The sequence below is a fragment of the Neoarius graeffei genome, chromosome 20, assembly GCF_027579695.1.
Source record: "Neoarius graeffei isolate fNeoGra1 chromosome 20, fNeoGra1.pri, whole genome shotgun sequence".
Classification (NCBI taxonomy): Eukaryota; Metazoa; Chordata; class Actinopteri; order Siluriformes; family Ariidae; genus Neoarius; species Neoarius graeffei.
In genome coordinates, this window is record NC_083588.1 from 45,937,968 (window position 1) to 45,962,367 (window position 24,400).

Consider the following 24,400-nt stretch of genomic DNA (forward strand, 5'->3'; position numbering starts at 1 on the left):
CCTGTTAAGGGGTGGGATCTATTAGGCAGCAAGAGAACAGTCAGTTCTTGAAGTTGATATGTTGGAAGCAGGAAAAATGGGCAAGCATAAAGATCTGAGCGACTTTGACAAGGGCCAGATTGTGATGGTTCAATGACTGGGTCTGAGCCTCTCCAAAATGGCACATCTTGTGGGACATTCCCGATATGTAGCAGTTAGTACCTACCAAAAGTGGTCCAAGGAAGGACAACGGGTGAACCGGCAACAGGGTCATATGTGTCGAAGGCTTATTGATTCGCATGGGGCACAAAGGCTAGCCCATATGGTCCATTCCCACAGAAGAGCTACTATAGCACAAACTGCTGAAAAAGTTAATGCTTACACCTTTCTGTTTTGGTCCAGTTCTGATGCTTACATGCCTATTGTAGGTGCTTTTGGCAGTGAACAGGGTGCCCTATTACACTTGAATGCATTGGCACTCTAACCAGTCTTTGGCTACGCAGCCCCATATGTAGCAAGCTGTGTGTTCTCACACCTGTCTATCATAGCCAGCATTAATCCATCCATCCATTATCTATAGCTGCTTATCCTGTCCTGCAGGGTCACAGGCAAGCTGGAGCCTATCCCAGCTGACTATGGGCGAAAGGCGGGGTACACCCTGGACAAGTCGCCAGGTCATCACAGGGCTAACACATCGACACAGACAACCATTCACACCTACGGTCAATTTAGAGCCACCAGTTAACCTAACCTGCATGTCTTTGGACTGTGGGGGAAACCGGAGCACCCGGAGGAAACCCAAGCGGACATAGGGGGAGCATGCAAACTCCACACAGAAAGGCCCTCGTCGGCCACTGGGCTTGAACCCAGGACCTTCTTGCTGTGAGGCGACAGTGCTAACCACTACACCACCGTGCCGCCCAGCCATGTACTTTTTCAACAATTTGTGCTACAGTAGCTCTTCTGTGGGCTCGGACCAGACAGGCGGGCCTTTGCTCCCCACGCACATCAATGAGCCTTGGGTGCCCATGACACTATCGTTGGTTCACTGGTTGTCCTTCCTTGGACCAGTATTGGTCGGTACGAATCACTACATACTGAGAACACCACACAAGACTTGCTGTTTTAGAGATGCTCAGACCCAGTTATCTACCCATCAAAATTTGTCCCTTGTTAAAGTTGTATAGATCGTCTGAGTTGCCCATTTTTCCTACTTCCAACACATCACGATCTGATGTGTTGGAAGTTCTGATCGAGGGAGTAGAGGTGGAGGCTGTGGATTCCTACAAGTACCTCAGGCTGTGGCTGGACAGGACTTGCAACACCAATCACTTATACAGGAAGGGACAGAGCAGGCTGTACTTCCTTAGGAGACTGTGGTCCTTTAACATCTGCAGGAAACTCCTTCTCCTCAGTCTGTTGTCGCCAGTGTCCTGTTTTACACCGTGGTGTGCTGGGGGGACATCCAAGAAGGACACATCCAGGCTGGACAAACTGATCAGGCGGGCCGCCTCTGTGGTCGGCATGAAGCTGGACTCTCTGGTGACTGTGGCAGAGAAGAGGACTATGGACAAACTATTGAACATTGTGGACGATGCCAGTCACCCTCTGCACACTGTCATCAGCAACCAGAGGAGCCTGTTCAGTGACAGAATGCTCCTTCCCAAGTGCAGGATGAACAGACTCAAAAACTCCTTTGTCCCTCACGCCATCAGACTGTACAACTCCTCTCTGGGGGAGGGGTAACAGGAGGACAGAGGATGGGAAGGAGCAGTAGCCTAGCCTAACAATAAGCAATACTGGACAATGTGCAATATCTCTCCTGCTGGCCCCTTTTTTCTTTCTTTCTCCCCCCTTCCTCTCTTCCCCATATCTTCTCATCTCATTCATCTAATTATCTCTAGCCGCTTTATCCTGTTCTACAGGGTCGCAGGCAAGCTGGAGCCTATCCCAGCTGACTACAGGCGAAACGCGGGGTACACCCTGGACAAGTCGCCAGGTCATCACAGGGCTGACACATAGACACAGACAACCATTCACACTCACGGTCAATTTAGTGTCACCAGTTAACCTAACCTTTGGACTGTGGGGGAAACCGGAGCACCCGGAGGAAACCCACGCGGACACGGGGAGAACATGCAAACTCCACACAGAAAGGCCCTCGCCGGCCACTGGGCTCGAACCCGGACCTTCTTGCTGTGAGGCGACAGCGCTAACCACTACACCACCGTGCCGCCCCTCAATAAAGTTCTATCTCATCTAACCTAATCAACTTCGAGAACTGACTCTTGTCTTGCTGCCTAAGGAGAAAGTCAGCGTTATCAAACAAAGTCTTTTCACCTCTCAGTGGTTTTAATGCTGTTCAGAGTACACTATACTGTATATGGGGTCAGAAATGTTCAGCCTCAGGATTAGTCAGTCATGTTTGGGTTTGTGTATTATTTTCCTGTCCAGTAGATGGCAGTAGAGCTTCGAGAATAATACCAAATGGCTTCCTACTTCCTACATACACGCACTATAAAGGGAATGACTTAATGATGTATGCACCCTATGTAGTGCCCTAAAAAGCTAACAATGAGTGATTTGGGATTCAGCCGTACTGTAGAGAACGTCACAACAAGCGAGTGTACTAGCCGAGATCTCGCTAATGTTGTTGAGAGAGTGAGACAGTAAAATGACTAAATTAGAAGAGTTAAACGTGTTCCTGAGCGAGAGACTGAATGAGATCCTGGACACAGTGAGCAGGATGATGAGGGAGAACGAGGAGGAAACGGCTCGGATACGCAAAGAGAACGAGTATCTGAAGGAAATGTTGAAGCTCACAGGATGGAGTTTTACAGAATTAAACCCGGGTAGGATTAATAAAATGCGACTGTAGCGCTTTTTGTTGTCAGGAAGATGAGCAGGATGCGTCAAATCTAACAAAAGTTTTTTTTTTTAATGCCACAGAAAAAAAGGTATGAGAGGCAGACGCCGCCATATTGGGTGGGAAGGAGGAGGAGGAGGAGAAGGGGGGACTGAGGTTTTGTTGGTTAATCTTCTCAAAGCCAGCAGTCTTCTGTTAATATGACACAAACTATTCTATAACTGAACACATTTCTGAGGTAAACGGCCCATATTGTTATGAAACTGTTCAATCCTGTGAGCATTCGCTCCAGGAGTTTATGGGTGATTCTACAGAAACGGTGCCCTTTTGGATTGAAGAGGGTGAGAGGAATTTTTTAACCAAAATGTGTTTTTTTAAATTTCATGTGATTTTGTCATTTGTCTACTGTACAAAAAACATAATTTCCCACCTTAACATGATATTTTAAGTAATATTTATGAGCTTTTATTAGACACAAGTCGATATTTAATTCAACCCCGTCACGGTTATTTTTTATTGCCATTACTGATTATTATAATAGGGTAGTGAGAAGGCACTAGCATGACTAAATAATTTAGCTGTCCCTTTATTTACTATAACATTTTGATACCAAACAAAACATAAGGGGAAACTGATATTCTATCACAATTCTGAAAAAAATGACAAGTATTCATTATTTTACTCTGTAAATTGCTCAAAATATGCAATAACGTCATGTAATATGTACAAACTTTACATTGGTATGTTTATCACAATCTAATATACAAACCATATGTAACCTTAGAAGGTTTTCTGTTGAGAACATTTTTAAAAATTATAAATTGTGTCTCATAACAGGGTTGAATTGGTCATAACAGGGTTGACCTGTTGTAACAGGGTTGACTAAGCAAGGATTATATATCAAATTATATATGCTTTTTATCCATTATAAAAACATATAATCTGATCTAAAACCCCATGGTAGGGTCAATAGGGCATTCCTAGTGTTAGGCAGCTACTTAGAAAATTTACCAGTTAAAAAAGTCTTTGAGGGAATAGAAAATCGCTTGGTGAAGTGTAGGAGAAGGAGGAAACCTCTCAGAAGACATGGGTCCTGAAAAGCATTTCTGTACAATACTGTGCAAGTTGCCTTTTAATGTACCAAAAAATGAAATCATTAGTAAAAACGCAACAACTTTTTTGGTATTGAACATATTTTATATTTAAAATTCGTGGATCAGCAATTACATCATATTTTCAGTTTGTCCGTTTGAAAAACTTTGAACTTTTCCCTATGTGGTAAAACAAAAAAATGCATTTACTCAGAAGTAAATGAACTATGAATGTCAACAACATCCATTTTCAAATGCTTGAAACCTGGAAAACAATAATTAACAAAGCCTTGTTTGGTCTGAGGTGAAACTCATTTCCCAGAATTCTCATTTGGCTCTTCTCTGGTCCTGTTCTCCTCTACCCTAACTTCTTTCTACCTCTCCTTTTGTCTCAACCACAGTTCTGCTCTCCTCCGGTGAGCATGCCATCCTGTCATGTATAGTGTTGATTGTGGGTGAAGATAGTTACTGTGTGTGTGCGTGTGTGTGTGTGTCCACTTTGGTCACTTTCTTTCCACCTCTCCTTTTGTCTCATCTCTTCAACCACAGTTCTGCTCTCCTCCGCTGAGAATGGCGTATCCTGTCATGTTAAGTGTTGATTGTGGGTGAAGATAGTGTGTGTGTGTGTGTGTGTGTGTGTGTGTCCACTTTGGTCTCAGGTAAAACTCATTTCTCAGAAGTCTCATTTGGCTCTGTTCTTGTCCTGTTCTCCTCTACCCTAACTTCTTTCCTTGCTTCTCTTTTTCTCTTCTTTTGTCTCATCTCCTCTCCAACCTGTTCCTCTCCTCTGCTGTGGTTGTCATACCCTGTCAGGTTTAGTGTTGAACATGAGTGAGGAGAGGTAATGTTCATGCCAGCCAGAGAATGCTTGTGTTTGGGCGTGTTCTGTGTGTGTTGGTGGTTTTGAATTTTGGCTGGAGGAGACTGTGTGTGTGTGTGTGTGTGTGTGTGTGTGAGTGCGTGCCTCCGTGCGTGTGTGTGTGTGTGCGCGCGTGTGTGTGTGTGTGCGCGCGCGCGTGTCCACTTTGGTCTGAAGTAAAAATTTCTCAGAAGAATTCTCATTTGGCAACAGTGAACTACAAGAACATGTATTCAACTTAAAAAATCATGGGAATGCTTCAAAAATGTTGTATTCTTCAATTCATGTTCACAATAGTTCATGAAGCCTTGTCCACACTTCCTTCTTTATCTCCATATGCCGAGAGGTGACATGAGTAGGGGCTTCAATTTTTTCGAGGACATCCTCAAAGGGATACCACAGGATGTCGTCATGCAGAGACCAGAAGTAACGGTTTGGTCCAGCACAGCTCATGCATTTCACTTGTGCATGGCTTTCATCTGTGGCGAGAATGATTCCGGGGTATAGTTCCTGGTCATATTTTATTACGCACCATTTCCCACACAGATTTTGTTCACCCCAGTCGATCTCTGTCTGTGGTACATTGGCTGCAACATTGTGAAATGTAAACTGTTGGGCATTGAAGCACTGACAGTCCACTGTCTTCTTGTGAACTAAACACATGCAGCTTACATCTCTGTATGCAAACTTTCCCGGAGAAATGTAAACCACAAATTGGATGGATTCTCATCGGCGACTGGATGACAGGCAGATTGGCTGGCATGCGCTTCAATGCCTCCTCAATAGTTTCTTCCTCTACAAAGAACAATTTGATGGAAGTCAAATTATCTTTTAGGACCGTGTAGAGGGTCAATGCATCCACAATGTCGTGACCTTGGCTGATGATTCGATCCGCGGTCCTTTTCAGAGTTGCACCTACCCCGTCTGGTGCTCCTTTCCCATGCCCTGCTTCAAAATAATTCCAGGACCCCGCCCTGAAGCCCCTCTTCTCCAGTTCCGTGCAAAAAAGGAAAAAATTGCCCTTTTGCCTGTATTGTGTGCACGGACTGTCACTAAAAAAGTGGACTGTTTTTATGTTTGGGTGTTCGTTTTTAATGTAGTCCAGCACAGGGCTGAGGTGCGCCCATATAGCTGGAGGAGCCTTGTGGCGTGATGGGGAGATGCTAGTGAAGCAGGTTGGCTGGTCCTGCTCTCCAACATAGAGGACGCCAGTGTGCAGGACAGCCTGCTCATGAGATGAGCCGAAGTGGACGGACTGGACCTCTGCACCATACCAACCCTGTAACAGTCATTCAACCCCATAACAACAGAATGTGTGACGGGGTTGAATGTGATGGGGTTGAAGATTTTATGCTAATCTGTTGTTAACTGTTCATGCTAAATGCTAGGACTGTGGCACATGGCGTGATTCAGTTTAGATCTTCTTCTAATTCATAAATATATAATCATTTCTCGATAAAAAACTTCTCTACTATGACTTTTTCACTCAACAGTGTTGAGTACTTATGCTTGACGGAACCTATATGTTTATAAAAGTCTTACAATATTTCAAGAAATGAGAGTTAACACTTACCACTGGTTGCACCATGCTGTTCTGGAGACTCTGCTAAATCTACTTCCTTAAATGATGTCACAGGGTCAAACCATTTATGTATACAAATAGGGGGCGGAGGCGGTTGCGTGACGGAGTTGAATTATACATAGGGACAAAGGAAAATGCCTAAATTTCTTCTAAAATATAATTACTTTTCCCCAAAAAACACATTGTATGTGAAACTGGAGTAGCAGTGATGCATTTAACAAAAAATAAATAAAAAAAATTAAAGAATGTAAACATAAAATTGGCCACATTGTTACTGTAATTGGTGATGGGGACATGCAGAATTGCTGTGCTCCTCACATATTAAAACTAATAAAAATGAAAATAATAGTTATTATGTCCTTCTTTTCAGTTTAATATACTAAAAACACCCAATATTTTGAAATAGTGCAGTTTAAATGTAATTTTGTCAATGTTCTGAAGAAATATATCAGCATTTTATCTTGGGACACTGAGTCTTCTGAAAGGGCACCGAATTCATAGAATCATTCACATAGCGTCTCCAAATGTTCAGTCATTTGTTTATTCGAGAGGTTGCTCTGTAAACATGCACCAAGATTTCTACAGACACACTGTTCAGAATGGTCCAGTGGAATGAATTAGAATAAAATATACACTACCGTTCAAAAGTTTGGGGTCACTTTGAAATGTCCTTATTTTTGAAAGAAAAGCACTGTTCTTTTCAATGAAGATCACTTTAAACTAATCAGAAATACACTCTGTGTATTTCAGGCCTATTCAAATAGCGGCCCGGGGGCGAAATTGGCCCGATTGAAATTTAATCCAGCCCGCGGCAGGTTTTTAAAAACAAAAAACATATCTGCCGCTCTGGCACAGACCAGAATACAGGTCGTCTCCATGGTGACAAACACTCATTCTCGCCTATGGAGCACTTGCATGTGACGTCACATCCGCTCCAGATTGTAGACGGACGCCATCTTGTCGGTAAAATGCTATATTTCTGCCGTCTTACCGACACTGACTTTCGGTATTTTTCGCCGAAATCTTCAAATATTACCGTGCCACAATGCCGGACAGTTGTATGGCATATAAATGCCACAACAGGAGAGGTCAGAAATCGGGAAGAAAGTTTCATAGGCTGCCACGGGACCCTGACAGACACCCTAACTGTTATAAGAAATCAGTGATAAAAAACAGTGACCTTTATGGCCCTTTTCCACTACCCTTTTTCAGCTCGCTTCAGCCCGACACGGCTCGCGTTTCGACTACCAAAAACCAGCACGACTCAGCTCGCTTCAGCCCTGCTTAGCCCCTAAAACTCACACCGTTTTGGAGTGGGGCTGAAGCGAGCCAAACTGTGCCGAGTGAGGCTGGGGGCGTGAGCAGACACTCCCCTGTGCACTGATTGGTGAGGAGGAGTGTCCTCACACGCCCACACACGCCCCACGAGCGCGCTGGGATCTGTAAACACCGCAAACCCGGAAGAAGGAGAAGAATTACAAATTACGAGAATTTCTGAAGCCTTATGCGCCTCGCCTCATCTATACGCTCTTGCCAGTATCTGTTGGCGTTGTCGGTGACAACAAGCCACAGCACCAAGACCAGGAACACTAACGACTCCATGTCCTCCATGTTTATTGTTTACTATCCGGGTCGTGAGACTACCGCTTAAAAGATCACTGATGTCACTGTTTGCGCTGCTTAACGACATCACGTGACGTCCACCCACTTTCGCTAACTCCACCCAATGTGTCCACCCACTTCCAGCCAGCACGGTTCAGCGCGGTTGTAGTCGAAATGCAACTCCAACAGCCCCGCTCAGCACGGCACGGCTCAGCCCGACTCAGCCGCGTTTGTAGTGGAAAAGCGGCATTAGAGCAATTCCAGCGTTATGGACGTGACACTTGAACTCAAAATGGCAACAAATGACCCAGTGCATGTTTTATTGTCTCCCAGTATTTAAACAGGTGTTGCATATTTTAAGGCTGTACCATACTGGAGAAGTGATAGAACAAGAACAATTCCCATAGTACATCTAGGGCATGCCAGAAAACGCCAATAAAAGATGCGTTATGGATGTGACAGAAAAAGTATCACTTTTCTTGGGTGACTGTACATTTTTATCAAACTCTCTGAAATTGTAAACCTAATGTCGAAATGGAGATATCCATTTGATAGAGGGGTCCAAGGTGAATATTAAAAAATCTTTGTTTAAAATATTTTGTATTTCATGCAGAGTTTCGGAAGGAAAAGTGGGAATAATATAGAATTGTACATGATCAAAGTTGATTTTAGCTTGGGGTTTACATTATAAGAAAGAAAGACTGACAGTGACATATTAGGTTGGTTACAAATTGGTTCAACTTATTCACATCTGTAAAATACAGGCCTAGGTGATATCTCTGGGAGTGGTTTTGATGTATTACATGTTGCTTTATTTTTGCATGGTGAGGTTGACATTTACATGGAATTGCCCATACCGAGGAGGAAAGCAATTTGCATTACAGCCGTGAGGTGGCTCGGCTCGGTTTTCCCTTTCGGGCGCTCTCGTTTTCTGTTAGAATTTGGTAAAGAAAAAAAAAATATATATATATATATATATATATATATATATATATATATATATTATTTACCAGCTTACCGGGTCCATTAACATAAATCTGACAGCTGACAAGGTCGGGATATAAACGAACTTTTGCATTAAACTGTGTGCTTGGATTCACATAATTTTTTCTGAGTCTTATCATATGGGTCAAACCCATCAATCACAGCGAGTTTCTCCACATACCGTGCCCTTTCTGCAGCTGGTAATGTACTCACATAACCAGAATTATCAGCCATCGTGTCACTTTACTCTCGCTCTTACTTTGTTTTATATTGTGAGTGCATGTACTTGGTCTTCCAATATGGTGCCTAACAAAATCTCACGGCGAGGTGACATCATGCGGTAGCCCTCTATTGCGCTGTCCAAGCAACATCGCAAAGTTGACAGAGAAAACCGTAAATTTCAAAGCGAATGGACTGAAAAGTACTTTTTTACTTTGCCAACTACGGTAAGCGATAGACCTGTGTGCAGGGGCGCAGATAGGATTTTTGAACAGGGGGGGACTGAGCTGTCAGCAAATGATTCCATGTATGTATGTACTGAAGCTTCAATATACATTAGAATTGTGAGTTTTCTAACTGAATGAACATTGGTAGACAAAGGCCTACCTGGTCAACACTAGCCATACATGATCAAATTGTTATTTGTCTGGTATGTTAATCACGCTCCAAAACTTCATGTCTTCTGCATGTTTTATTTAAACATTTGCTGATCTCAGCAGGATGAAGAATCTCATCACAGAAACTTTAACTGTAACTTCTAACAAAAAGGCAAGGCAAGTTTATTTATATAGCGCATTTTATACACAGTGGCAGTTCAATGTGCTTTACAGAAGTAAAAGCAAAACAGTAAACAATAGAAAATAAAATTACATAAAACAAATGGGGAAGAAAAATAATTAAACAATAGTAGAAATAAAATAATAAAATGAAGTAAAAATTCAGTTAAAAAAACAGCAGAATAAAATAGAATAAAAGTTAAGTTTAAAACGTGCAGGGACTGTAAAAGTTAAGAAAGTTTAAAACATGTAAAGATGACAATATTAATCAGTTAGCAGAAAGCATCTGAAAGCAGCTTGGTCTTTAGTCTAGATTTGAAGCTGCCAACAGCAGGAGCATTTTTAATGTCCTCTGGAAGTTGGTTCCAAAAAGCGAATGTCCAAAAATTAATAACAAAATAAAATTGAAATGATTCACACTCGTGCCTTCATGTAAATGATTAGAAACATAAAATGTGTATGAAAACAGAAGTATAAACACTTGAACAACAGATTCACACAAATAAAAATAGTGTTTTTTCCAATAAACAAAATTGATAGGAAAAAAAATTTCCCTCTGCAGCCAAACAAATTTACTGTCTAGAAGCAGACTCAATAGGTCCCAAAAACATCTCTCCGCCGCTTCCCAGTTTAAAAACTGGGACATCATGGAACATGGAATTCGAAAAAAATTGACAGTTAATGAAATGAAACGAAAACCCCAACGTTTATGCTGGGAGATGCTAGATTTCAATGCTTTTCCGACTTCAAACTTCCAACTTACGAGTACAACTGAACGCACCATTAGTCGTAGCAGAAACACCGTTGCGATCAGGCTTTCATCTAAACGGGGGAACAGGGGCGCTGCGCCCTCTTACTCTCGGCGTGCGCCCCCTTACCGTCTCCGTGAAAACATCCCAGCAACACTACGTGACAATGTGTCTGATCATCGAATATGTTATAATTGCTCCAAAAATATTCCAATCATAGTAGATACACCGCCAGACGGTGCAAAAACAATCCGAATTGGCGTTTTCCAGACTGAGGCGCCATGTTGTTTAGTTGTTTACTTGTCACGGCTGCTCTCGCGAGATTTGACATGGGTTACATACAAGGTCAGCTGACTTGTAGCGCGAGATTTCTCGAGACTGAATGACCTTTCACCCACCGGCGCGGGAGCTTTTGACAGAAGTAGTTCGCGAGTTGTTTTTGTTGGCACTTGGGCATTTAAAGATGTCATCCCGCGGCACGAAGCGGAAGAAAGCCAAAGACTGTCCGGGGCAGAAGATGATTACTTCTTTTCTTTTTCAATGTTGACAGACAATTTGTTACAATTTCCCTCTTAGATAGCCTCAGAATGTCCCATTGGAGCATTTTTCAAAGGCTTTGCACGGCGGGGGGGACAACCGGCACCCCCCCCCGCTTCGCTCCCTCGCCATGGTGAGCGCCCTCATACTAAATTTTTCTAGAAAAAACCCTGGCGATCAAATGGATGAGCTGTGCAGTGTTATTAACCGAGAATTACGTGGAAAATTGAACACCTTGCTTTCGCAACTCTGCAAGGATCTGCTCCAGCCTTTCCCCTTCTTGAATCGGTGTAATGTGGATTGATCACAGACAAGGCTACTGCTGCTGCCATTTCAATTTTGTGCTGCAATGGAAGTTAGCCTAACAAACAGAACATTAATCCTCACTTTTTCTACCTATGTTTGGCGCCTTACGTAGGGACGGTGGGGGGGGACAGATAGGGGTCACTATAAATCTGGGGGGGGACATGTTCCCCCCCGTCCCCAGTGCCATCTGCACTCTTGCCTGTGTGTTTATTGTGCAGCGAATCTGTAGCTGTGGCCAAAGAGTACAACGTGAAGAGACATTTTACAACAAAACATGCTTCATTTTCTGAGTGTAACCGCTGTCTGCGTTGTGTTGTGTTTCTGTGACAAAGGCCGACACTTTTTCTCAGTGTTTGAATGCAATTTTATTGCCTGTAAGACAGCAAGGAAACCCACTGGTTGGTCACGTTCATATACAGCAGTTTCTCGGCACAGCTTCATGGGAAGAAGTTAGCAAATATTAGCTTAGCCTTTGAGCTAAGGTAGCTAACTACCGTATCAATATGTAACAGCAATACACAACCAATTTGACTCATTCTGTTAAGTGCAATGTGTTCGCCACCTTCTTAAGTATAATATAATTTTAGCTGTGTTATTGCATTACGTTATTTTCACAGTTTCAGTACAGTGCTGTGCTTTGAGTAACCTACCATGGGCTCAATCCTCATGTACTGGTACTGAGGTAACGTCACAGCCAGTATTTATATGCTGAGGGGAGCCATGGCAACCAGTGAGTGTCCATTGTATGTAACAGCAAATCTGATTGCTTGTCACTGTGTCAAGTGGAATCAACAGCTAAAATCTGTTACATGAGCAATACCGAGAGGGCTCCGAGGAGAGACGAAGGAGAATAGACAGACTGGTAACTTCTTTTGAACAAAGTCAGCGTGCAATTGGTGGCTTTTGCACAGAACAAGAGAGAGCTTTTATTGCATCTCTACGAGTGGCGTGGATACTGACAAGAAAAAAAAAAAGGAGACCCTTCACCGAGTCGGAAACTATTAAAGACTGCATGCTGGCGGTTGTTGACAAAATGATTGATTGTTGACCATAAAATGAAAGACAACGTGTCGTCTTCTATTAAAAAAAGTAACATTTTTCATTATATTTCATCTCATCTCATTATCTGTAGCTGCTTTATCCTGTTCTACAGGGTCGCAGGCAAGCTGGAGCCTATCCCAGCTGACTACGGGCGAAAGGCGGGGTACACCCTGGACAAGTCGCCAGGTCATCACAGGGCCGACACATAGACACAGACAACCATTCACACCTACGGTCAATTTAGGCCAAGTTTACATTAGACCGTATCTGTCTCGTTTTCTTCGCGGATGCACTGTCCGTTTACATTAAACCGCCTGGAAACGCTGGGAAACGGGAATCCGCCAGGGTCCACGTATTCAATCCAGATCGTGTCAGCTCCGGTGCTGTGTAAACATTCAGAATACGCGGATACGCTGTGCTGAGCTCTAGCTGGCGTCGTCATTGGACAACGTCACTGTGACATCCACCTTCCTGATTCGCTGGCGTTGGTCATGTGACGTGACTGCTGAAAAACGGCGCGGACTTCCGCCTTGTATCACCTTTCATTAAAGAGTATAAAAGTATGAAAATACTGCAAATACTGATGCAAATACTGCCCATTGTGTAGTTATGATTGTCTTTAGGCTTGCCATCCTTCCACTTGCAAGTGGTAAGTGATATGCGCTGGGATCACACACACAGCGGCTCAGTCCCGAATCACTGCTTGTGCACTTCACTTGGGCGCTCTGTGAGCTGCTCAGGGCCGGAGTGCGCACCCTCCAGAGGGCACTCGCTGTTCAGGGCGGAGTGATTTGGAGCGCAGGATGCCTGCGGAGCCGAGCGTATCCGTGTATTGGTGTTGCTGTGTGCACACTAATCGTTTTAAAAACGTTAATCTGATGATCCGCTGATACGGTCTAATGTAAACATGGGCTTAGAGTCACCAGTTAACCTAACCTGCATGTCTTTGGACTGTGGGGGAAACCGGAGCACCCGGAGGAAACCCACATTATATTTCATAATGAAGGAAAAGAATAATGTACCTTATTTTATTTCATATATTATGTACCTTAGTATAGTATATTTTAATTGCCTTTAGCTGATATAAATTTTATGTCAATTGTTTGTCCAGCCCTCACAAATTTTGTAATTTTCTAGTTTGGCCCCCCTGCAAATGTATTTGAATAGCCCTGCTCTATACATTGCTAATGTGGTAAATGACTATTCTAGCTAAATTCTACTAAATGTCTGGTTTTTGGTGCAATATCTACATAGGTGTATAGAGGCCCATTTCCAGCAACTATCACTCCAGTGTTCTGATGGTACAGTGACTACGTTTACATGCACATCCAAATCGAGCTGCTGTCGGTAATCGAGCTGAAGGTCCCAGCAGGGTCCCAGAGAAATCCAATCCTACATGCACACAATGAAATCGAGCTATTGTGTGAGGTGCATTGTGCACCCGAGCCACAGGTGGCGCTACACGCCCCATCGTGTTGGTACACTTCCAGTTGTCGTCATGAAGAAGAGCTATTCAAGAGTGTAAACAAAGTTATCAGTTCCGTGTTCTCCATTGCGCGTTTTTCTCCCGTCCATGAATTTTAATATATTCATCTCCTTAAGCTGAATGAGCATGAACTCTGTCTCCTCATTGCTCCAGAAGTGCACGTTTCTGCTCGCCATTTTCTCTTCTTCGTTTGTTCCTCCTGACCTCTTCTGCTGCTCGCTACTACTGTTGTCATGCCGACCGAGGCTGTTGTGTTTCCCGCTTGTGGTCTCGTCACTCGTCACTTCCGGAAGGGGCAGTAAGTAGCTCGACAACTAGCTCGATAGGGTATACATGCACTAAGTAGCTCGGCAGAAATCGCATAATCTAGGTTGTGTAGCTCGATTCCGAGAAATAAAGTTCGGTTCAATTTCAGCCGAATTAAGGCATATACATGGCATTTTGAACTTCGATTTCAGTCGAGCAACAGCAGAAATTCAATTCTCTCTATGTGCATGTAAACGCACTGAATGTGTTTGCTCATTGCCTCAGAAGGCTAATGGATGATTAGAAAACCCTTGTACAATCATGTTAGCACAGCTGAAAACAGTTGAGCTCTTTAGAGAAGCTATAAAACTGACCTTCCTTTGAGCAGATTGAGTTTCTGGAGCATCACATTTGTGGGGTCGATTAAATGCTCAAAATGGCCAGAAAAATGTCTTGACTATATTTTCTATTCATTTTACAACTTATGGTGGTAAATAAAAGTGTGACTTTTCATGGAAAACACAAAATTGTCTGGGTGACCCCGAACTTTTGAATGGTAGTGTAGACAGGTCTTCAAAGTTTGCATTGGTTGTTCATTAACTTTCATTCTGCCTATTCCTGAGTAATGTTGTGCAAGCCAAGTCAAGTTTATTTCTATAGTGCTTTTAGCAATAAACATTGTCGCAAAGCAGCTTTATAGAATTTGAACGACTTAAAATATGAGCTAATTTTACTCCTAATCTATCCCCGATGAGCAGCCTGTGGCGATGGTGGCGAGGAAAAACTCCCTCAGACGAGAAACCTCGAGAGGAACCAGACTCGAAAGGGAACCCATCCTCATTTTGGGCGACAACATGACTATAACATTAACAGTCCTAACCTGGCCTAGAAATTCATATATTTTTTTCCACCAGCCAGCCTTCCAAAGTAACTCGCCAAACAGAAACTCAACTAGCCAAAATTTGTTCATGTATGAATTTTACTTCTGTCAAAAATAACGCAAAAGAGAGTAGTTACCATTGTTCATGACTAATGTGCATTTATTTCAAGACCCGACTATTTTGATACTGTTGTTAAATACATAAATGAGAACAACACAGAGCACCATAATATAATATCAACAAATAATAATATATTGGAAAACTTGGCAACTTGGTGTATGAGTATTGAAAACAAATATACTTACTATCCTGACTACAGCACCCAAAATATGTCCAACATGCTTTCTGTATTTAACCATTTATGAGAGAGAAAGCATTAGGAGCTTCATATTGACTAGGAATCAACTTGAAAAAACTGAATTATTCCATAAAAATCGTATCGCAGCCAAGGCTTACCCTGCTCCCACGTTTGCTTATAAGTCCTTTATCGTTTCTCCTTCTCGTACGCTTTATCGGCGGCCTTTTTCTCCTCTTCAGACCGAGGTCGCTTTGTCCCCGTCTCTGGCGGTTTCTGTACACCTTTCAGAAAATTCCACATCGCAACGTAGCTTTGGCAGATGTAGATGTAAACAGCAACAAAAACACGCGTTTAAATGGGCGATGATGTGGCCACATCTATTGAATTTGATAACGTGATTACCGCGATATTCAACGAGATGCGTTATATGCATGCGCAGTAGTGAAAAAACCGACAGCCTGACTCGTACACGATATGATTCGGAATTCTTCGGTATTTTCCGTCCTGCCGATAAGCACATCGATTAATAGAGACACGGCACGTGCTTAATATGTGGCGGCTTTAGTTGATGGTGTATCTGAATCTTCGCTTCATATATATTTTTTATTTTCAACTAGCCAGCCGGGCTAAATTAAGTCGCCTCGGGCGACCGGACCACCGCGAATTTCGAGCCGTGCTAACATAAAGTCAGCTTCGTTGATGCCATAAACCCCCCACCGACGGAAACCCGAGCGCAAAATCATTCACGACAACCGAAGCGCTAAAGCCAGCAAGCTGTTTGCAGTCCCCAGCCACAAAAGCACCACTTCAAGAGTCCAGAGCGTCCTCCAGGCGCGACCCCCAACTGTCCACATGGGGCCGCTCTCCACAGGAGCGATGCAATGAGACTCCAACCAGACACAGGGCACCAGGATGGATCAGGCAGGTCCGATAAGCCATAAGTATACACACAGTTGTTGTGTGTTTTGGAAGTGATGATCCCGTAGCTTGATTGTATGTGGCTTCTCCCCCCCCCCTTTTCCTGATGATCGTCGTCGTTTTCATCATCATCAGGTGCCATCTCTAGTTTGAGCTTCGACTGCCATGACCCCCACACACTCCTGTTTTGGGTCGTCACATTTACCTCAGAAATGTGTTCAGTTATAGGATAGTTTTCATGTCTTTGGACGGTGGGGGAAACCAAAGCAGACATTGCTCATTGATTGATTGATTTTGTTTCTTTCTCTCTATATTTGGCATATCACTGCAGTGACGTGGCCGCTCTGACATCTCCAGCCATCAGACTTCTAGGGAAGAATCACAGTCGTGGTTTCCTGTTGCCTTCTACTCTATTAATATCCACTGAGGTTTTCTCCTCTTAACCATTCACACACATTCATGCCTCTGGATAATTTAGTTAGCCAGTTAACCTAACCGCATGTCTTTGGAAGGTGGGGAAACCGAAGCAGACACACAGAGAACATGCAAACTCCCACTGATATTCATTCATGCCAAATACACCTTTGTGAGAATGAACAGCAGACTGACCAACACTAATCTGGGCATGATGACGCACCTCAGAGTACTGAAATGTCACGTTTATCTGATTAAAGGAGAACTGAAGTCATTTTTAAACTGGCTTTATTTTTTAACGTGTTATTCAATTACGTTTTCGGTTTTAATAACCTTATATCGTGACTCGTATTGGCAACTAATTGCAATTAAATATTATACTTATTGACCTATTCGGTTTTTAGCCATGTTGAATTTAGTTCGTTTGGTCCACGGTAGGCGTCGCTTATCCACGGGATCTTCACGAAACTTGTGCGAGACTTCGAAATGTGAAGTGTCAGCGCCGCCATTTTGAATACTCCTTTTGTTTGGAAAAAAAAAATTGCACAAAAACGAGTTTAAATGACGATTACTGCCTACTTTTGTCAAACTTTCCTGATTGCTATGAAAACAAACAAACAAAACTTCTGTCTTTATTACATCAGCATTCGAAAGAAGACGTGCGCGTCTTTTGACAACGTTGGCAGATGTCTGTCACTTTGATTTCCGTTGTACGTTTTACTTCCGTCCTACGATGTCTCGCGCAGGTCTCAACGAATCTCATTTACGGCCGTTGCTTTGACATATGGACTGATATATTACATTGTATATTTCAAACACTCATAACTTGTTATAGCAGTGACAAAATGGCGATCAAAAATGCATTCCTATATTTAATAAAATGAGAGAGAGAGAGAATTTTGATGATAAAAAAAAATTGCCTTCAGTTCTCCTTTAAGGGCCAGGATATACGTGACACTATGTGACTTTGTACGCTTGTGGATGCTGCTGCTCTGCAAGCAGTGTACTGACTATACTTGCATGCGTACTTTATGTAAATCTGGAGGATTCCATCAGGTGGCAGTGTGTGAGAAATCACCACAGTGAGAAAACAACGTCCAGTTTCGCTGTGTTGTGAGTCGAGGGAAGAAAGATCTCATCTCATCTCATTATCTCTAGCCGCTTTATCCTGTTCTACAGGGTCGCAGGCAAGCTGGAGCCTATCCCAGCTGACTACGGGCGAAAGGCGGGGTACACCCTGGACAAGTCGCCAGGTCATCACAGGGCTGACACATAGACACAGACAACCATTCACACTCACATTCACACCTACGGTCAATTTAGAGTCACCAGTTAACCTAACCTGCATGTCTTTGGACTGTGGGGGAAACCGGAGCACCCGGAGGAAACCCACGCGGACACGGGGAGAACATGCAAACTCCACGCAGAAAGGCCCTCGCCGGCCACGGGGCTCGAACCCAGGACCTTCTTGCTGTGAGGCGACAGCGCTAACCACTACACCACCGTGCCACCATTATTCAAAGTTAAGGATAAATTTTATCTTTCTTGAAGCTTTCAGCCATGTTCATAATTTCAGACTAGTAAACAATGATGCTAAGTTCACATAACAAAACATGAACACACTGCCACCCCAGTTTTTGCTGGTACTGCAACTTGCGCATGCGTCACGTTAATTTCTGACAACGTGCTCAGAGGACGCATCGAAAGAGCACTGGGAACCATGATGCATGCACGGAAGCGTTCTGAGCCTCAAGTATGTTCCAGCCCTTACAACTCAGAATGCTGGACAATATCTAGTAACATGAAGAAACGAATTGAAGCAGGAGATGTGTGGTTTTTGAGGAGGTTGCAAAGAACATCATCGACAAAATGAATATCTAATGAGGATATCATGAAGAGGGCAAGCACAAAAAGGGAAACTAGAAGGGCACTCAGAGAGCGCAGATCTATACCAAGGACTATAGCTGACACTTCTATGATGAGCAAATCTGCAACCACAACCACTTTGTGTGGCTGGACAGATTTCCAAAACGATTAGAATTGTGCCTACACATGTATCCCAGAAGATTACTGGTACCCGTGAATGTAAATTGTGATGTGATATGAATTCGTGTTTCGACATTGGCTATGTTTCGTCACTGTTGAACTTTACTGCCATCTGCTGGATTTTAACATGTATGGCATCGTTGAGTGCAGATTTCCACCAAGGTCAAATGCCATATCTCCCAAAGCTAGTGAAAGTGAAACAAAATTCCTGGCTCTGCTCCAAAATCTAATGGGTTCTTCTTTGTCCCATGCCCTTCCATCATTTCACGCAACTTGGGTTGGTAGGTTTTGCTCAATTCTGCTTACAGTCAGACAAAGACACTACACCGAAAATGTAACCTCCTTGGCAGAGGTAATAATGTATGACATCAAGAAATGGCAGTGTAACTTCATTGAACATGTGATTAGGAAAGAGCAGTTAGAATGCATGGTAATTATGGGAAATATTGAAGGCAAAGGCAGCTGATGATCTTGATGGTCATATAGCAGAGGTATTGAGGTGTTTAGAAGAAGAAGAAGAAACCTTTATTTGTCACATGCACACTTCAAGCACAGTGAAATTCATCCTCTGCATTTAACCCATCTGAAGCAGTGAGCACACGCGCACACACACCCAGAGCAGTGGGCAGCCACACCAGAGCGCCCAGGGAGCAGTCAGGGGTTCGGTACCTTGCTCAAGGGCACCTCAGCCCAAGGCCACCCCATGTTAACCTAACCTGCATGTCTTTGGACTGTGGGGGAAACCGGAGCACCCGGAGGAAACCCACGCAGACACGGGGAGAACATGCAAACTCCACACACAAAGGCCCTCGCCGGCTTCGAACCCAAAACCTTCTTGCTGTGAGGTGACAGTGCTAACCACTACACCACCGTGTGCTTTGCTGTCCTGTTCAGGCTGCTTCTCCAAAAGCTGGAAAGTGAGCCTTGGTTGGAAAAGTCTGTCCTATAGTCACATTCTCCTAAAACATGGTAGAAATGTTAATGTGATTTAAAATGATGACTTGTCATCTACAGTGGTGCTTGAAAGTTTGTGAACCCTTCAGAATTTTCTATATTTCTGCATAAATATGACCTAAAACATCAGGTTTTCAGACAAGTCCTAAAAGTGGATAAAGAAAGAAAGAAAGAAAGGAAAGCACAACTTTATTCATCACACACTTGTGAAGTTCCTCTCTGCATTTAACCCATCTGAAGCAGTGGGCAGCCATGCTAACAGCGCCCGGGGAGCAGTTGGGAGTTGGGCACCTCAGCCCAAGGCCGTCCCATATTAACCTAACCGCATGTCTTTGGACTGTGGGGGCAACTGGAGCACCTAGAGGAAACCCACGCAGACACGGGGAGAACATGCAAACTCCACACAGAGAGGCCTCCGCCAGCTGCTGGGCTCAAACCCAGGACCTTCTTGCTGTGAGGCGACCGTCACTTACACCACCATGCCACCCACAAGAGAACCCAGTTAAACAAATGAGACAAAAATATTGTACTTGGTCGTTTATTTATTGAGGAAAATAATCCAATATTACATATCTGTGAGTGGCAAAAGTATGTGAACCTCTAGGATTAGCAGTTAATTTGAAGGTGAAATTAGAGTCAGGTGTTTTCAATCAATGGGATGACAATCAGGTGTGAGTGGGCACCCTGTTTTATTTAAAGAGCAGGGATCTATCAAAGTCTGATCTTCACAACACATGTTTGTGGAAGTGTATCATGGCACGAACAAAGGAGATTTCTGAGGACCTCAGAAAAAGCGTTGTTGATGCTCATCAGGCTGGAAAAGGTTACAAAACCATCTCTAAAGAGTTTGGACTCCACCAATCCACAGTCAGACAGATTGTGTACAAATGGAGGAAATTCAAGACCATTGTTACCCTCCCCAGGAGTGGTCGACCAACAAAGATCACTCCAAGAGCAAGGCGTGTAATAGTCGGCGAGGTCACAAAGGACCCCAGGGTAACTTCTAAGCAACTGAAGGCCTCTCTCACATTGGCTAATGTTCATGAGTCCACCATCAGGAGAACACTGAACAACAATGGTGTGCATCGCAGGGTTGTAAGGAGAAAGCCACTGCTCTCCAAAAAGAACATTGCTGTTCGTCTGCAGTTTGCTAAAGATTACGTGGACAAGCCAGAAGGCTATTGGAAAAATGTTTTGTGGACGGAGGAGACCAAAATATAACTTTTTTTTGGTTTAAATGAGAAGCGTTATGTTTGGAGAAAGGAAAACACTGCGTTCCAGCATAAGAACCTTTTCCCATCTGTGAAACATGGTGGTGGTAGTATCATTGTTTGGGCCTGTTTTGCTGCATCTGGACCAGGACGGTTTGCCATCATTGGTGGGACAATGAATTCTGAATTATACCAGCGAATTCTAAAGGAAAATGTCAGGACATCTGTCCATGAACTGAATCTCAAGAGAAGGTGGGTCATACAGCAATACAACGACCCTAAGCACACAAGTCGTTCTACCAAAGAATGGTTAAAGAAGAATAAAGTTAATGTTTTGGAATGGCCAAGTCAAAGTCCTGACCTTAATCCAACTGAAATGTTGTGGAAGGACCTGAAGCGAGCAGTTCATGTGAGGAAACCCACCAACATCCCAGAGTTGAAGCTGTTCTGTACGGAGGAACGGGCTAAAATTCCTCCAAGCCGGTGTGCAGGACTGATCAACAGTTACCGGAAACGTTTAGTTGCAGTTATTGCTGCACAAGGGGGTCACACCAGATACTGAAAGCAAAGGTTCACATACTTTTGCCACTCACAGATATGTAATATTGGATCATTTTCCTCAATAAATAAATGACCAAGTATAATATTTTTGTCTCATTTGTTTAACTGGGTTCTCTTTATCTACTTTTAGGACTTGTGTGAAAATCCGATGGTGTTTTAGGTCATATTTATGCAGAAACGTTGAAAATTTTAAAGGGTTCGCAAACTTTCAAGCACCACTGTAGGTTAAGTGAATAGGCTCAAAAGCATTTTATGAGCATACCATTTGTAGGCATGGCCTGGAGCTTAGCCACTAGGGATGTAAACCTCAGGATTTCATATTATATCATTTCTATTCTTAAGGTAAAGATTCAGTATTTGCCAATACCACTGATTTTAGCCTCCGGTCACTATGTGGTGAACTTTGTTCAGATGTCTACTGCTCATTTGTGAATGATGATGTAGAGAAAGAGTATTTTCAGTATCAGAATTACAGGAAGGTAACCTTTTTAGCCTTTGTACAGCCTGTCAGTTTGAAAATATCAATGAGTTTTTGCCCATCCTGTCCTTTTTTCATCGGTTTTAATTGAGGATCAATTTATAATTTTTGCCTGAATTCATTTCAGTTGTTGCCTTTTAAATTGATGCATTGATCTGGACCATCTGGTTGTTATAACCCTAATAGCCAGATAGTATTTGTGTGACTGGTATTGTATCCCAGCACGTCCTCACCAGCCGGTAGCCAAAACCCCTTATAGTGCGTTTTATATCCCTCATCAGAAAACGCCCGTGCAGGGATTGGCCAAGGATGGCTCATGTGACATAAAATAGTTCCACCATTGATTAAGCAATGTATCTCATAACATTAAACAAAATGGATATGGTGTGAATCAGTCATGGTACATCCTGGATATACCACGAACTGACGTCACAGTTTCAAGCTATACGGCTGACTCGAGTCACAGTTGTGGCTCCGCGAGCGTTTCTCAGTGTGTAGATCTATGTATCGTGATCATGCCTAGCAAGGCAGGCGATAGCATGGTACATTGCACACATGCAGGTCGAAAGTCGCGCCGATGTAATGCCGCTTTTCCACTACAAACGCGGCTGAGCCGTGCCGTGCTGAGTCGGGCTGAGCGGGGCTGTTGGAGTTGCATTTCGACTACAACCGCGCTGAACCGTGCTGGCTGGAAGTGGGTGGACACATTGGGTGGAGTTAGCGAAAGTGGGTGGACGTCAGGTGATGTCGTTAAGCAGCGCAAACAGTGACATCAGTGAGCTTTTAAGCGGTAGTCTCACGACCCGGATAGTAAACAATAAACATGGAGGACATGGAGTCGTTAGTGTTGCTGGTCTTGGTGCTGTGGCTTGTTGTCACCGACAACGCGGACAGATACTGGCAAGAGCGTGTAGATGAGGCGAGGCGCATAAGGCTTCAGAAATTCTCGTAATTCGTAATTCTTCTCCTTCCGGGTTTACGGTGTTTACAGATCCCAGCGTGCTCGCGGGGCGTGTGTGGGCATGTGAGGACACTCCTCCTCACCAATCAGTGCACAGGGGAGTGTCTGCTCACGCCCCCAGCCTCACTCGGCTCGCTTTGGCTCGCTTCAGCCCCACTCCAAAACGGTGCTAGTTTTAGGGGCTAAGCAGGGCTGAAGCGAGCTGAGTCGTGCTGGTTTTTGGTAGTCGAAATGCGAGCCGTGTCGGGCTGAAGTGAGCTGAAAAAGGGTAGTGGAAAAGGGCCATAAACGACAAACATGGCTGCCTCTGGTGAGTTTGTACCAAGATTCCAGATTCAACACTTTTTTTTTTTAGGTTGCACTTTTTTGATGAGGTGTATAAATCAGATATACCATGCACTGAGAGGCTCCGGTTGAAATTATAGATTCTCTTCGGTGACTGGCATAGTAGTATTTTCTTCATGGCTGCACCCCTCAGAAAATAGTACTATGCCAGTCACCTCAGAGAATCCATAATTTCAACCGGAGCCTCTCCGTGCATGGTATATTTGGTTGCTAGAAGGAATTTCTGGATGGCTGAGGGTTAGGAACAGCAGCAAGCACTCATTTGGTTTTGTCCCATCAACAACAAGGGGATGTTTATTCTGAAATCTGCTTAATTTTTCAAAATGATGTTTTTATGCTTTGTGGGTGGAGTATCCTAGCTGTATATCATCAGTTATCTATAGTTATAGAACAGTAACTGTTCAGTTGTGCGTGTGTATATAGAGAAATTTCAATTTGGACTAATGCTAAACCTGCTTTTGAAGTCGTGTTTATTACTGTTAGCTGATTATTGACTTGTTTGGTTTATGGGTCAGTCCATGAAATGATGTTACTTTTCATTGGTCCGGGTTTACATAATCATTTCATCTTTAATTTCCATGATTTAAAGAAATATTTAGCAGATTATCCATAAATATTGTTTGAAGAAATAAAATAAATAAAAAAATAAAGTTTTCTTTTGAAATAAAGAAATGTGAAACATTTTCTTCCCCTGTGACTGGACACGGATGACACGTTTTTTGTGACATGGAATATTTGCTGACTTTGAGCTTAAATAAACCTTCATTACTTTCTGAGAATTTCAATAAAATTAGTTTCATGGTACTTGCAATTTAGTTTTACACTCACATAATAAAGTTAAGAAGGTTCTATAAACTATTTGGCTTCGAATTCATAAACTAAAAATAAGTTGTGAACGTAACATTGTGGTGTCCTACCGTGTTACGTTAGAAACCAGGCTTATAAAAAATGATAAAACGAGTTGAAATCATGATTGATGTTTTTAATATAAAGAAGAATATACTATAAAACGATGTAGGTAGAAAGAAATTTAAACAAACGGCAATAAAAGAAATTATCGATGTTTTTTCTCACATCCTAACTTGGCGTCCACTCACTTCCTGGTTCGTTCACAACCTGCGAGACCTATTTACTCAATCTAGGTCAGCTGAACTGACGCAAGATAACTTCTCGCGGGATCTCACACACCACAACACGTGCTCGAGAGAAGCGCAGATATAAGTGTGACT

At 43.2% G+C, this 24,400-nt stretch overlaps 1 protein-coding gene across 7 annotated transcripts in view; it reads left to right on the plus strand.

Annotated features, from left to right (window-relative positions):
• Positions 1-2,546: 2,546 nt before the first annotated feature.
• The window catches only part of LOC132868715 (zinc finger protein 1), an 83,631-nt gene continuing 61,777 nt past the window's right edge, over positions 2,547-24,400 (plus strand). For 4 of the 7 annotated variants that reach the window (XM_060901825.1, XM_060901827.1, XM_060901829.1 and 1 more), the window contains exon 1: positions 2,550-2,831. In XM_060901825.1, coding sequence (XP_060757808.1) covers positions 2,654-2,831 — 178 coding nt within the window. In that variant the 5' untranslated portion in view covers positions 2,550-2,653. Of the gene's footprint in view, positions 2,832-24,400 lie in introns of all 7 variants that reach the window. The other 3 variants (XM_060901823.1, XM_060901822.1, XM_060901824.1) reach the window with 3 other exon arrangements.